Source organism: Pipistrellus hanaki (genome assembly GCF_964339955.1).
Source record: "Pipistrellus hanaki genome assembly, chromosome: 10".
NCBI classification, from domain to species: Eukaryota; Metazoa; Chordata; class Mammalia; order Chiroptera; family Vespertilionidae; genus Pipistrellus; species Pipistrellus hanaki.
In genome coordinates this window covers 63,623,394-63,639,366 of record NC_140512.1, presented here as the reverse complement: position 1 = coordinate 63,639,366, position 15,973 = coordinate 63,623,394, and the positions used below count along the sequence as shown (strand labels likewise).

The window sequence follows — 15,973 nt, the reverse complement described above, 5'->3', positions numbered from 1 at the left end:
AGGCGTCATCAGCATCTTCCATCTCGGCTGTTTCTCCTCTTGTCTTCGTGGTTGGAGCACTTCTGTCTATTCCTCTCTGTTGCAGGAATCCACCAGGTCTTGGAGTTGTTTTCTGAAGATACACAAACATATTCTCGACCAAAAGTTAATAAAGGAATCTTTTCTATATAATTGGTCAGAAAGGATATATGCACCCCTATGTTCATGGCAGCACAATGCACTATAGCTAAGATTTGGAAACTGATGCCCATCAGCAGATGAGTGGATTAAAAAACTATGGTACATCTACACAATGGAATACTATGCCTAGTTAAAAAAGATGGAATTCTTACCATTGCAACAGCATGGATGGAACTGGAGAGCATTATGTCAAACTTCCTTTACAATGCCTAGCATGGTTGTTGTCACAGAAAGTTTACTACCTGGGAGAAAGGTGGCACAATCCATGTGGAAGGGAGGTGACAGGGGAGGCAGAGTGGATGGAGAGGTCACAGGAATGAGGTGTTGGGTGGATGAGTCAGGAGAGAAGTATGGAAAGGAGTTGCCTTGTGCTGACGGCTACCCACTAAAACCGTTTAGATACAGCAGTGGTAGGGTTGGGGGATGATGGGAGAGCGAGGAGTAAGAGTATGTAAGTAACATTCATGTAGTATCTCTTATTGAGAGTTTTATTTAGTTTTGGAGATTCCATTATAACAGTATTTAAATCAGAAGGAAGTGCACTTGAGCACATTAATAGCACTAAGGTTTATATAATGGCCTATAGATGATATACACACATATTTACATACCCATAAATATACATAGGCTTTACCTTTTATATTTTCCAATTATTATTATTTATGTTCATTAGTGGCATTTAAAAATTAAACAAAAATTTACTTCTCAAAATCAGAAATGTTTTGATCAATTGAAGTGGGTTTCAAATAATCAAGATGCAGTGTTCAAAATTCAATTGTAGCTAAAAGCAATAGAGTGATATATGATTACCTTTGAACAGTGGTTGGCAAACTGCGGCTCGCGAGCCACATGCAGCTCTTTGACCCCTTGAGTGTGGCTCTTCCACAAAATACCATGGCCTGGACAAGTCTATTTTGAAGAAATGGCGTTAGAAATTTAAGTTTAAAAAATATTGCTCTCTCCGAAACCGGTTTGGCTCAGTGGATAGAGCGTCGGCCTGCGGACTGAAGGGTCCCGGGTTCGATTCCGGTCAAGGGCATGTACATTGGTTGCGGGCACATCCCCAGTGGAGGGTGTGCAAGAGGCAGCTGGTCGATGTTTCTCTCTCATCGACATTTCTAATTCTCTATCCCTCTCAGTTCCTCTTTGTGTAAAATCAATAAAATATATTTTTTTAAAAAATTAAAAATAAAAAAAAATATTGCTCTCCAAAGAAATTTCAACTGTTGTACTGTTGATATTTAGCTCTGTTGACTAATGAGTTTGCCAACCACTGCCTTTGAAGGTAAAAGGACGTTTCAAATTCAGACCCAGCATACTAGCAATTTCCTTCTTACTTTCTACTTTTGATAATAGGACATCTCCAAGTTTGCAGAGAAAGACAATATAGTTCTTGGGGAAGGTGGGATCACACTGAGTGGAGGGCAGCGAGCAAGAATTTCCTTGGCAAGGTGAGTATCCGATTATTGGTCCAGTAAGCATTTGCTGTAAGTATCATGCATGTAGAAATTATAGATATTTCTCTATTTTATATTCTGTTTTGGAATTGAAAAGTTCTTGGGGTCTTATGGCTAGCTGGTTAAGAATCACCTTCTTTAAGGTGATCTAGATCATGATAACTAGTATTCATATCAGATAAAAATGCATACAGTTATTTTGCTGTGTGTATATTTGATTACCTTATGGTATGTTTTACTACAAAGGAATTATAATTTGAACTAGGTCCTCTTGATTTTACAAAAGTGCTGGGAATTTTACATAAATGCTTAAAATTTTCAGGTGTGGTTGTTAGTTACTTTATCCCACCCACCCACCAACCAACCACACAGAAATCAGTGTTTATGTTTAGTTCTGGGTACTTTCTGTAAAAAGAAAAATGTATTCAATCATATTATAATATGAGTTATAATTTGAACTAGGTCCTCTTGATTTTACATAAGTGCTGGGAATGCCTGGGGAGGGTGTGGGAGTGGGGTTGAGGGGGTTAATAGGGGTTAAAGGGGACATCTGAAATACTTTCAACAATAGATACATTTTTGAAAATTGTGCCTCTAAATAAATGGAAGTTAATTAACCTGTGAATCCAAGTAACAGTTATCTTAAACATTCCATTTTATACTTAGGTAAATTATGCTATGAAGCTCCTAGACATTCAACATACAATTGAGTTTGTATTTACTAGTTTAAGATTTGGTTTTATTGTAAGGTGTACACAGTTTGAAGTACTACAGAAAATAATTATTTTTATTTTTATTGGAATGTGTCATGTGTTGTCCAGTTTTAGATGATGAATATGTCATTAATATATTAACAATATATGTCATAGATATAAGAGGGAGAGAGAAATATGATGTGGGGGAAGGAAGCCCTGGGGGGTATAGTTTGATGGAGGTCTTTTAGCCAGCTCTCTTGCATTTTGTCTTAAAAAAAACATAACACTGCAAAGATTGTTTTAGATTTTACTTTGACTTTTTAGCCATTTCTGTATTTTCTCTTAGAAATCTGATTGAATACATTTTTCTTTTCACAGAAAGTACTCAGAACTAATTTCTGTGTGGTTGGTTGGTGGGTGGGTGGGGTAAAGTAACTAACAACCACACCTGAAAATTTTAAGTTTATGAAGAAATTATCTCCTTCTCATTAACATGGGACTATATCTCCATTTTATTACTGTGCTGTGATTAACTTAATGAAGAATTTTCTTGCTCATAATATTTTATTTTTTAACTTTAAAAAAATTCAGATTATTACTGTGAATTATTCACTCTTTTCCTGTTTGGAATTTTTATGAATATGATACAGAGTCTGAGACTATAAGGAGTAAAAAGCATATAAATTATATAGCCACAATAGTACTGCTGTCAATTTGCTGTAGCAGTCAACACCGAAAAACATTAAAAAGAAATCATTTCACATAAGTGCTGCAATTTAGTTGCTGTCTCTGATATTTTAGAGCACATGTGTCAAACACAAGGCCCGCGGGCCAAATCCAGCCCGCCAGGCCTTGCAATGTGGCCCGCACCGCGCTGTCATCACTGCACTCCGCTGTCAGTTTATGACATTGTCAGTTTATGACTGTTCAGTAAACCATTTGGCCCGCAATTTAGGCTGGATTTTAGATTTTGGCCCCTTCTCTGATTGAGTTCGACACCCCTATTTTAGAGGATTGAAACAGTCCGTTTTATTCTTTTTCCTCCACCACAATGCAAAATCTTTGACGGTAGGAACTGTGTAATTTTTACCACTGTGTCCCCAGCATATAGCACTGTGTTTTGCTCTAGTTACATTCTATCGTTAGAAAGTGTTCTCTGTTTTTCTGTTTAAGGTAATATCTTAAATTGTATGGTACGGTGTGATTCAGTTTGTAACTTTTGCTGGTTAATGTCACAAAGCCATGTTAGTAATTCTTGGAGTGTTGTGAAAAGCCATAAAATGATATATAATTTATTTTTCTTCATTTAAAATCATCTAAACTAAATGACATGGGACATACAGAGGAAATCTAAATTAGTTTTCATTTTCTTTTTAGAGCAGTATACAAAGATGCTGATTTGTACCTATTAGACTCTCCTTTTGGGTACCTCGATGTTTTAACAGAAAAAGAGATATTTGAAAGGTATGTTCTTTGAATAACAGAATGCTCATGCTAAAAGATGAAGATTGACTATTCTACCATGGGCCGCATATTATTCCCTGAGAAATGTGTGTCCACCATCGTGACTCTATGAAAGAACGCAATATAGAACTTACTCAAATCTCATTTTCTCTTTGCAGCCAATATTCAATATCATTTCCATGTAAACCTCCCACCACCTCCTGCTAAACCAGTTTCAACCTGTTGCTTGAATAGTCACTGTCTATGTAGTTTTTACAGTATTATTATTTTGTGACATTATTTTAATTGGTTACTATACTGAATGTTTTTATTTGCTTTTTTGTGTTAGTATTTTATTCTATCTCCTCCTTAGATAGTAAACTTGGTAAGGAAAAAAACAAGCTGAATTTTTTCATGTTTAATGAAAGTGAATGCTCAGACTATACATCCACCTCAATGCCTCCTTCAGAACCTTGTTCTCAGTCACACAGGCTTGGGATTTATATTTCATTGTAACTCCTAGCGGGGCTCAGAGTGTGTAAAGTTCCAAAGAAAAGCAGTTACTTATCTGACTTGATTTCTAAGCTTCAAACTGATTTCATAGACTATAAAGTAGTTTATTTATGAGAATTGTCATGATACTCTTCTAGAACTAAACATTTTAAGAACAAAAAGAATATAGATGTATGTGTGTATAAAATTCTTTCCTAGAATTTAGTTAAATACAATATAATACCTAACATACTATTTTTACAATACTATGGCTATGATAAATAACTTCTTATCTTTGCTAGTCATGTTAGTATATTAGAGTACCCACTACAATTATGCCTCTTTCTATACAACAAGAAATGTTTAATGTCTAAAAGGAGTTTGTCTCCCTTAGATGATTCTGTTCTAGATTTAGTTCTAGATTAGAGGGAAATTTTATTAGAGGAGGATCAATCTATTATTTAATTCTTAGGTTTATTGTTGTTGATTTAACAAATAAGGTTAGTCTTAATATAAAGTTTTGAGAACTAAATTGGTGGTCAACTTAAAATGTAAAAGGAAATTAATAAAAAATGTAAAGAACAGGAAAGCTCTGAAATGTCAAAAGATACATAGAAAGATTCCCCTCAGGAATCTTAAAGGTCATCTAAAAATTCTGTCAGTTTCTAGATGAATGAATCATGGCCCAAAGGTTAATTTGCTCAAACTCAAACATTTATTTAATATAGATATTTAATTTCATTTTAGGTCTCTTAACACTCAACTTTACAATATAGCAGCCTATATAATAAAGAGGTAATATGCAAATTGACCATCAGACCCTCACAAGATGGCTGCCTAGACCAGGCCGGCAGGGGTTTAGTGAGGGATTACCAGGCCAACAGGAGAGGGAGGTGGAGGTGACCAGGCCAGCAGGGGGTTAGTGTGGGATTACCAGGCCAACAGGAGAGGGAGGTGGAGGTGACCAGGCCAGCAGGGGGTTAGTGAGGGATTACCAGGCCAATAGGGGAGGGAGTTGGGGGTGACCTGGCAGGCAGGCAGGTGAGTGATTAGGAGCCAGAGGTCCAGGATTGTGAGAGGGATGTCTGAATGCTGGTTTAGGGATGTCTGACTGCTGGTTTAGGGATCCCAGTTTGGAAAGGATGCAGGCTGGACTGAGGGGACCCCCCATGCACGAATTTTATCCACCGAACCTCTGGTACTATAATAATTCAGTAATACAGTATTTCATGCTATAGTAACTCAAAAGGCACCAAATTAATTAGTATTGGGCATTTACTTTTAGAATTATTTTAAGTATAATAACATTGTATCATAGAGGTTTTATATAAGAATATATTAATAAAATGTTTAAATGAAATATGTATAGTATTGTAATAAAGAGTTTATAAAATTGACATCTTATGTCTTTTTATATTCTTAAAGCTGTGTCTGTAAGTTGATGGCTAACAAGACTAGGATTTTGGTCACTTCTAAAATGGAACATTTAAAGAGAGCCGACAAAATACTCATTCTTCACGAAGGCAGCAGCTATTTTTACGGGACATTTTCTGAATTACAAAACCTACGGCCCGACTTCAATTCCAAGCTCATGGGATACGATTATTTTGACCAGTTTAGTGCAGAGAGAAGAAATTCAATCCTCACCGAGACTTTACGGCGTTTCTCACTAGAAGGAGATGCTGCCATCCCCAGGAATGAAACAAAAAAGCAGTCTTTTAAGCAGACCGGAGAGTTTGGTGAAAATAGGAAGAACTCTGTTCTCAATCCGATCAACTCCTTGAGGAAGTTTTCCATGGTGCAGAAGACTCCCCTGCCCATCAGTGGCATCGAGGAGGTCTCAGAGGAGCCTTCTGAGAGAAGGCTGTCCTTGGTCCCAGACTCCGAGCAAGGGGAGGCCATCCTGCCCCGCAGCAACATGGTCAGCACGGGCCCCACCTTCCAGCGGCGCCGCAGGCAGTCCGTGCTGAACCTGATGACGCGCTCCTCCGTGAACCACGCTCAGATCATCCCCCGGCCCCCAGCAGCATCCGCACGCAAAATGTCCCTGGTCCCCCAGGGGAACCTAAGTGAAATGGACATATATTCCAGGCGTTTATCTCAAGACAGTGGCTTGGAAATAAGTGAAGATATTAATGAAGAAGATTTGAAGGTGTGTATAAGTTAATAGTGTTTTGTTGTTGTTTTGCCACAGAGTACAACTGTGGCATATTAGTATGTCACAAAACTTACTCAAAGTATGGCTTTAGCATGAGGTTTATCTTAAGACTCTGGAATTGCAAAGTGCATATTTATGCAAGCAAAAGAACCCACTTAAAAGTGTAAAGAATCAACTATTCCCCCTTGCAGTGAACATATCTTTTCCAATAAAATGTATTATCAAAGCAAGGGCTTATGTTGAGTTTACTAAGCCAATAGTAGTCATTGTTATAAATTATAAAAATTATAAATTATTAAAATTATTATAAAACTGCTTTATTACCACCTTAAAACCTCTGTGGGAAGAGATGGAGTATAAACAAATATATAAACAGATAATAGCAGTAGTTTAGAGAGCAAGGAATATTTTTGTATGTAAGGTATATATACTTATAATCTCTTAACAGGACTACTTACATTATCATTTATATATGAATCTTACCTGAATTAATTAGTGTGAGCTTTTTTATCTGTTAATATATTTTTATTGAAGGGAGAGGAAGAGAGAGATAGAAACATCAATGATGCTAGAGAATCATTGATTGGCTGCCTCTTGCACATTCCCTACTGGGGATTGAACCCACAATCCAGACTTGTGCCCTAAACCTGGAATCCTTCAGTCTGCAGGCCGACGTTTTATCCACTGAGCCAAACCAGCTATGGCCTTTTTTTTTTTTTTTTTTTTTTTTTTTTTTTTTTTTTTTTTTTTTTTTTTATATATATCTTTTAAATTGGATTTCTAGACAGGTTTCTTTAAAAAAAAAAAAAAAAAAAAAAAGGTGTGTAAAACTTAACGTATAATAACACCAATCTTTAGACAGAAAGTTTTTTACATTAAGTTTTAAAGCACAAAATACTTTTATTTTAAAAACTAGAGGCCTGGTGCATGACATCCATACACTGAGTGGGAAGGGAGGTGGATGTCCTTCATCCCGGCCTGTGCCCTCTTGCAGCCCAGGATCCCTCAGGGGATGTCTACCTGCTGGCTTAGGCCCGCTCCCTTTGGGGAGTGCGAGGAATGGCCTAAGCTGACAGTTGGATACCCCCTGAGGCATCCTTAGCGCTGCTGTGGAGTCAGGAGGGGCTCCCGCCACTACCGCTGCGCTTACCAGCCAGGAGCCTGGCTTGTGACTGAGCGGTGCTCCCCCTGTGGGAATGCACTGACCACCAGGGGGCAACTCCTGCATTGAGTGTCTGCCCCCTCATGGTCACTGTGTGTCATAGCGACCAGTTGTTCTGCTGTTTAGTCAATTTGCATATTGGGATTTTATTATATAGGATAGGAAGCAATATAAGTGGAGGGGTACAGGGGTCTTCAAACTTTTTAAAGTGGGGGCCAGATCACGGTCCCTCAGAGAGCTGGAGGGCCGGACTATATGAACTACTAATTCCTACTGTAACACCTCGGCTGCGCTCACTGCCCAAAAAACCTGGCGGGCAGGATCAGACTCCTCTGCGGGCGGGCCGTAGTTTGAAGACCCCTGTACTAGAAGGATATATTAAGTGCCTTGAATGAAACAGGCAGCATTGTGATAACTTGATATGTTTACTAGCATAGATCAGTTAAGGGTAGTATGACCATTGGCAATCACAAATCATTGCACTTTTCTGGGCCAAGGTTCTCTGCTTTGTGAAATGAAAGAACAGAGTAGATTGTCTCTAAGATACATACTTTCAGGATTTTTATAATTTTTATAAGAGGTTTCCTAAAGGATAGTTTATCTTTATGGTTTTAATATCAGTTTGAATGAACTTCTCAAACCTGAGCCCATAAGTTTAGTTGTAAAGAGTGATTTCTTTGATTAATACCTAGTTATTACTCACTGATTGCTCTACTGCCAAGCAGCATACACTTAGTCCCCATTACTGCCCTAGAACTTTAGGGCAGGAAAGTGAACTTTAGGGATGTTCAACTGCCCAAATTCAAGCAGCATCTAGGAAATCAATGTGAAGTCCAGATTCAAAGCCACGTTTGTTTATTTGATTCCAAAAATCTTCATACCTAACCAGTGGGGAATGTTCCAATTTCATTGAAGTATTAGTTCTTTTCCTGTGAATTTTGTTGTCTTCATGAGAACCAAAAGTATCTTTTTCCTTTGGACTACCAACTATCAGTATTTCAAAAGAATTTTTTTTAAATATATATTTTATTGATTTTTTTTTTTTACAGAGAGGAAGGGAGATAGTTAGAAACATCGATGAAAGAGAAACATCAATCAGCTGCCTCCTGCACATCCCGCACCAGCGATGTGCCCGCAACCAATGTACATGCCCTTGATCGTAATTGAACCTGGGACCTTTCAGTCCACAGGCTTGATGCTCTGTCCACTGAGCCAAACCAGTTTCGGCTCTTTTTCAAATTTTGAAATCATCTACATAGGACAAATCAAAACTTATAGGGGGAATACACTGAGGAGTAGAATTATGTAATTTAAATCACAGCTGGAAGGAGAGATACTACGAGTCTACTGCGAAATATAGAGACATCAGTTGCCCTTAGTTCTATTGGGAGATTTCTACAGCCAGTCAAATTTCACAGTGTATCTGTCCATGGACCCAGTTAAGAAATAAATTAAGGAGACCTCTGGGAAGCTTCAGCTTGATGGTACTGTTCATTTGGTTAAAGGTATGACACTGGAAGCATTAAAATGGTAAAATTGCCAAAAATAATAGCAATTGGTATTCTTTCAGAATTTTGAAAAATTAGTGTTCCTAATTTTTCAAAAAGCTGTGTTGTTCCAATGGACATTATACTGGCTGTGGTGTGACACCACACGTGTCACCCATAATTCTTTATATCTATTGAAATTCACTTAGCTTCAAATAGTAATATTTTCTTATTTTTACAGATTCAAAATAAAACCACATAGAAATGTCATGTCATAGGTGATAGGAAACTGTATAGTCTCATTGTAATGACCATGATTCTTTTCTTCAGGAGTGCTTTTTTGATGATGTGGAGCGCATACCAGCAGTGACTACATGGAACACATACCTTAGATATGTTACTGTCCACAAGAGCTTAGTTTTTGTGCTAATTTGGTGCTTCGTTATCTTTCTGGCTGAGGTAAGAATTTTCTGCTGTAAAATGTTACTGTGATTTAAAGTTAAAATAACAATAGTTTGAAAGGACACATGCATATATATGTACACATGCATAAATGTATATACATAAATGCAAGTACATAAGTATATATGTAACTTTATACTATGTAATGGTAGATAAAGTTTCATATAGATATTTTATTATTTCATATATGCCATATAAAATAGACAGATACATATATCCTCTATATAAAGAGTTTTTATTTGATAGGTTCAGAACTTCAAAGTAGAATGCCCTTATATGGGTTGAAATGAAACACTGAAAAAATCATTCTGTACTAAATTTTAAATTCATTTGACTCTAGATATTGCATTATTAAATATGCAAGTGATGAATAATCACCTTTAAATGACTTTCTTCAAAAAGGAAATAAAAATATATTAGTGGCCTAGTAATCTTTGTAAACAGTCCTTTCAGAGATTTGGATTACCCACTTACAGAGTATTTCTGTGTTCAATGCCACCATCATGGTGTTTTTGCCATGCCTCTGCTGTTCTTCATATTAGTAGGTTTTTAAAAAAGAGGAAGTGCAAACGACACAGGCCACAAAATCAGTTTCACATCACATAATAGGTTTCTAAGTTGATTGATGGGAGAGGCTTTCATCTAGATCAGGAACAGCTACCTAAATGGCAAAAGAGGCCTGGCAGATGGATATAGTGGTTTTGAGGCTGAGTGAAGAACATTGACCTCCAGTTGTCTAAAGGGGACAACTAGAACTCAGCACCAGCCAAGAACTTGCCATGAGGGAATTTGGGATCTCTTTTGCTGTCTTCTTATTTATCAAGATAAAATAGAAACCCAGATCTCTCTATATAAAAGCCTAATGTGCACATTGTCCCCGAGGGAGTTTGACTGGGAGACCAATTACTTGCTATGATGTGTGCTGACCACCAGGGGGTGGCACGGAAAGAAGGAAGATCCCTGCTGGCAGCTGGCAGCCAGTAGCCAGGAAAGGGAGGCCCTGGCCAGCAGCCTGAGGCCCTGATCTACCCTGATCGTCAGTCCGGCCTAAGGACACTACCCATGCATGAATTTCATGCACTGGGCCTCTAGTTTTTCTATAAAATGTTATCACTTGCCCTAGCCAGTTTGGCTTGGAGGATAGAGCATCAGCCTACCAATGGAAGAATCTCAGGTTTAATTGCAAGCCTGGGTTGTAGGCTTGATCCCCAGTTTGGGGCATGCAGGAGGCAACCAATCAATGATTTTCTCTCATCATTGATGTTTCTTTCTCTTTTTTCCTTTATCTTCCTCTCTGAAATCATTAGAACTATATTATAAAAAAGTCACCATTTTTATTTTTAATATTTTTTTAATGTTACCATTTGTAAATGTGTATAGTCAATGAAATAAAAACAAATAAACACTACCTGGCCACAAAACAAAAAACAAAAAACAAAAAACAAACAAAAAAAAAACACCTATGGATTGGATTCAGCCTGTGAATGATTACTTACTTTAGACATTTATTCCAGAGGACAAACATTTGGTTGTGTCCTAATATACAATCTAATTCTAAGAGGAAGGTCCATGCTGCTCTCTGAAAAGAAATGAGCAAAAGAGCTGAATCTACTGATGCTACATAAATGTATACATGATAGAAACCAAACTGATGACTACATGTTGGTCCTATTGTTAAGCTGTTTCTCACCTCATTTAAGAAGTCTACATAAAATATCATGACTCCTCTATGACCGTGTACCATAAGATAGTGTTAAATATCTTAAAGGTATGTCACAAAAAATTGTCCATGCTACTTCACCTCTAAACCATTGGTTTCCATTTGATCTTTGGGTTCTGATGATAGCTCTTTTGCCATACTCCTATTTTAAATGAACAAACCAAATGAAGGCTTGCTATGAGCTACTGTATATCAGAGTGCCAACTCTGGAATCAGACTGACCTGGCTGTGAATTCTAACTCTGTCTTATTAAAACTATGAAACACAACCAATTTGTTGACCTCCTTGAGCTCAGTTTCCTTAACAAGAAAATGGAGGTGGTAATAGTACCAACTTCGTAGGCCATTTTTGTAGGTTAAGAGATACCATGGTTATAAAGCACTTTATGTAGGGCTTGGCACATATTGATCAATGCTTATTTTCATTAATATCTTTAAGATTATGTTGTCATTATAAAGCTCAAGATAATTTAAGGTGAACAAGTTCATAGCACAGACATAATGAAGTTTCAGTAATTCCTTTTACACTTTAACAAAAAATATGGGTTGGGTAATTTGACACTCTCACATAAGTAATAAAAATTGCATTGGAAAGTATTTTAAATTTACCTCTTTAATCTCTGCCAGTCTTGCCAAGTGACTAACATTAATGTGCATAAAACTCAGTGCTGTGCTACATTTAATCTCAAATCAGCCCTTTGTAATTGCTAATGTTTTGAACTTTTGCATTGACGGATCACATTTCTTGATTGTTTTCAATTTATAGCATTAATGTAAGAAAAAATGGTCCTATCTGAAAGTGGTGGTGATTTATGTTAATTTACAGGACCTTTGTCCCATGTAACTCAATAGAGTTGAATGTACACATCTTTCAAAATGGTATAAAATTTATTAATTAGTTATTGAGCATTGAGCTGCTGCCCATGTGTATAATATTATTAGCTCAGTTAATCAAGAAGATAGTGGTCCTTTGTCTTTGGGTTAAAAACTAAATAACAACAGAAGATGCAAATGCTGTATTATTGGTTGAGCTATCAAAATTATTGTAAAAATGTATTTTTAATTGACAAAACAATTGATAATGCCATTTTGTAAGCAAGCAACAATATAGTGACTAAGCCTTGTGGCCAATATCTTAGAGGCATTGCCAATTAACTGACTCTCATAATTTTTAAAAAATATATTTTTATTTATTTCAGAGAAAAAGGGAGAGAGAGAGAGAAAGAGAAACATCAATGATGAGAGAAAATCACTGATTGGCTGCCTCCTGCATGCCCCATACTAGGGAATCCAACTCTTAACCAGGGCATGTATTCTGACCAGGAATTGAACCATGACCTCCTGTTTCATAGGTCAATGCTCAAACCCTGAGCCACAACCAGTAGGGCTGGCTCTCATAATTTTGAATGAAAAACCATGGTGATAGTAGACAAATAGTAATTGTCTTAATTATGTGCAAAGTTATGTAGCTAAACAAAAGAGTTTGGGTTGCAGGTTCCATGTCTCTACCCACAAGAGCCAGGAAATCACTTTATATCACACTCACTAGATAAGTTCTTTGGAAAATTGCTTTGGTTATTGCTCCATAGTAAATGCTATAAAATATTTATTCTGGGATTTACTCACATCCAGAGAATGTTGGCAATACCAGCATTGTTGGCATTCCTTTTATTGGAACAAAGTGGGACTATAATAACCAAAGAGAGACTCAGAAATATATCCTTATCTACATCCTTGAGTGTCTTGATTAGCCTTAGGAAATAGAAAAACATTTGTACTGGAACAAAGACTTTTGACATAGATTATTGTTGAGTTTCTTGTCATCTTGAGTTTCAAAGAAATAAGGATAGCTTTTCGCTTTATAAATACAGTGCATAAAAGCGTTGTGTACAACAAAGGAAAGTAGGAAAGTGAGACTGATGCCATTAGATTTTTCATCATTATACTCCTATCTGATATGTGAATTTAACTAACACAGATACATTTCTTTCAAGTATAGAACGTCACAATGTAATTTCTTTATTTTAAATTAAATTTTATTGTTTAAAGTATTACAAATAGTTGCACATATGTCTCCCTTTCCCCCCATTGACCTTCCCCCTATAATGTAATTTCTTAATTAATGCTAAATGCTCTTCATAAATTTTTATATAGTACTATTTTTACATACTTCAGATACGTTTGAATATGAAATAAGACATAGATTTCTCATACCAAGACTATTTGTTTCTTCCTTTTTTTTATGCTGTGTTCGTTTTCAAATTATTTTACAATTTCTTGTGTTTATTTTTTTCTATTTGAATTTTTGGTATAGTTATTATTGAGCAAATTGTATCATTTCAGTCATTTCTAATATTACAATTGTGGGGGCATCAACAAAAGATTGTTTTTCCACAAGTTTAAGAGACTATAAAGTCTAATTGATATAAAACAGATCATTTATATATCAAAGGAAGTAAAAAAGCACACATAGCCGTTAAAATTTTGTTTTGTTTAGTTATGGCATAAAACATTTGTCCCTCAGCCAAAAGCTTCCACCTGAGAAAGCCCAAATAGCACCGATCGGGTATGTTTTATCTTGAATGCACCTTATCTTTATTCATGAACTGTGAGTTTTTGTACTGTTGAGACTTTTAACTGATTTTCATAAATAACAATCTCTTGTCTTCCAATAATTAATTGGTCTTATAGAGATTAGCCCCTCATAATCATTGCAAGTCAAATGAAATTATTTATCTGATTATAAATTACCAGATAAATTATCCGTTAGCAGGCTGAGATTACTCTCTTTATAAGAAACAAAGTTTATTTAAAACATTAAGTTATGATCTTAGCTCTCCTGTGAGGTAATGAATACTTCCTGTTGAATGAAGGAAAAAAATGACAAAAGTATTTAATTCAGTGACATTTAAATCCCATTAACTTACTACAAATAATGATTTTTATTTTTATTTTTATGTTGGTCATGGTAGAATTAGAGGTGGGTTTGGGAAGAGCAGGTAAAGATGGTGGGGGGAAAAATCAACTGTGTCTTGATTGTTCCATTCCAGGTGGCTGTCTCTTTGGTTGTGTTGTGGATTCTTAAAAAGTGAGTATTCCATGTCCTATTGTGGATTGTATTTTGTTACTACTGATTATTTGGGTCTTATTAAGTATTGTAATATCCACTGTGCTTCATTTCCCTACAATATCACAGAAGTGAAAAATAGAATTATTTTGTTTAAAATTGTGAGGATGTGCAAATCCTGCAGCTTTTCACCAATTTCTAAAGAATTCATTTGTGTTTCCATGAAACACAAGGAAAATATTTAAAACATTATATGTTAGAATTTTCTTTGAGTACTTAATAAGAATTCATTTTATCTATTTCAATGGTGGAAAAGTTTAATCTGCTTTCTTGCAATAGTAAATTCTTGAGATTAATGTCATAAGTTCTACTCATGAAATATTTGTGTTTCTTTAGACTCAGCTTCTGTTTCCTTTACACAGAGTATTGGAAGCTCAGTGGGAAGGTTTTGTTGCTGAGTAACAGTTCCCTTTTCTTTACAGACAATCTTCTCCAGACAAAGGGAATAGCACTGCAAGTGCAAATAACAGCTCTCCAGTGATCATCACCAAAACCAGCGAATTTTATGTTTTTTACATTTATGTGGGAGTAGCAGACACTTTGCTTGCTCTGGGATTCTTCCGAGGTTTACCACTAGTGCATTCTCTAATCACAGTGTCAAAAAACTTACACCAGAAAATGTTACATTCTGTTCTTCATGCACCTATGTCCACCCTCAACACGTTGAAAGCAGGTACGTGACTGGGTTTACAAACTGAAGCTGCTGATCCAGCGCCAGAAGGGCCTGTGATGTGGTTGGTTTTCCGGCCGTAGTGTTGGCTTCGCACAGAGAGGCATCTGAACTTTGCTGCACTTCCTTATGACAGGCATGCATTTCTCAGATGCTGTAGACCACATGTGTCAAACACAAGGCCCGCGGGCCAAATCCAGCCTGCCAGGCCTTGCAATGTGGCCCACACCGCGCTGTCATCACTGCACTCCGCTGTCAGTTTATGACATTGTCAGTTTATGACTGTTCAGTAAACCATTCGGCCCGCGATTTAGGCTGGATTTTAGATTTTGGCCCCTTCTCTGATTGAGTTCGACACCCCTACTGTAGACTGTCAGATAGTGTTGCTCTTCACCTTTCTGTATTCGTTCATTGGAATAGCTCCGTTTGTTAAAGAGCGATGCTGCCCTACCCGGTTTGGCTCAATGGACTCAAGGGTCCCGGGTTCGATTCCGGTCAAGGGCATATACTTTGGTTGTGGGCAGCTGATGGATGTTTCTCTCTCATCGATGTTTCTAAGTCTCTATCCTTCTTCTTTCTGTAAAAAAATCAATAAAATATATTAAAAAAAAAAAAAAAAAAAGAGCGATGCTGATGGCATTGCAATAGCCACAGCCGACCTTTCTGGGTCAGTTGTTCTCCGTTCAGCTGTTGGGCCGAACCCCTTCATGGCATCTTGCTGCCAATGGTCAGTGTTATTGAAAAGAGTAGAAGATTTGAAGCAATCAAGGAAAACATAGAATTCTTTTACAGATAAAGTTTTTGGTGGAGTAAAATAATCTAGTTTCCTGTAGCTGTTCAAAGTTGATCATACAAATTGGTTTCAGGTTTTTTTAATCCTTTTTTGAAGCGGGGAATGAGTGGGTAAGGTTGGTGGTGGTT

General features: G+C 36.7%; 1 protein-coding gene across 1 annotated transcript in view; it reads left to right on the top strand.

Moving 5' to 3' along the window:
* CFTR (CF transmembrane conductance regulator) overlaps positions 1-15,973 on the top strand; it is a 168,902-nt gene that overhangs the window by 82,378 nt on the left and 70,551 nt on the right. The window contains exons 12-17 of the mRNA XM_084896960.1: positions 1,537-1,631; positions 3,710-3,796; positions 5,693-6,419; positions 9,405-9,533; positions 14,306-14,343; positions 14,805-15,055. Coding sequence (XP_084753086.1) covers positions 1,537-1,631; positions 3,710-3,796; positions 5,693-6,419; positions 9,405-9,533; positions 14,306-14,343; positions 14,805-15,055 — 1,327 coding nt within the window. The remainder of the gene's footprint in view (positions 1-1,536; positions 1,632-3,709; positions 3,797-5,692; positions 6,420-9,404; positions 9,534-14,305; positions 14,344-14,804; positions 15,056-15,973) is intronic.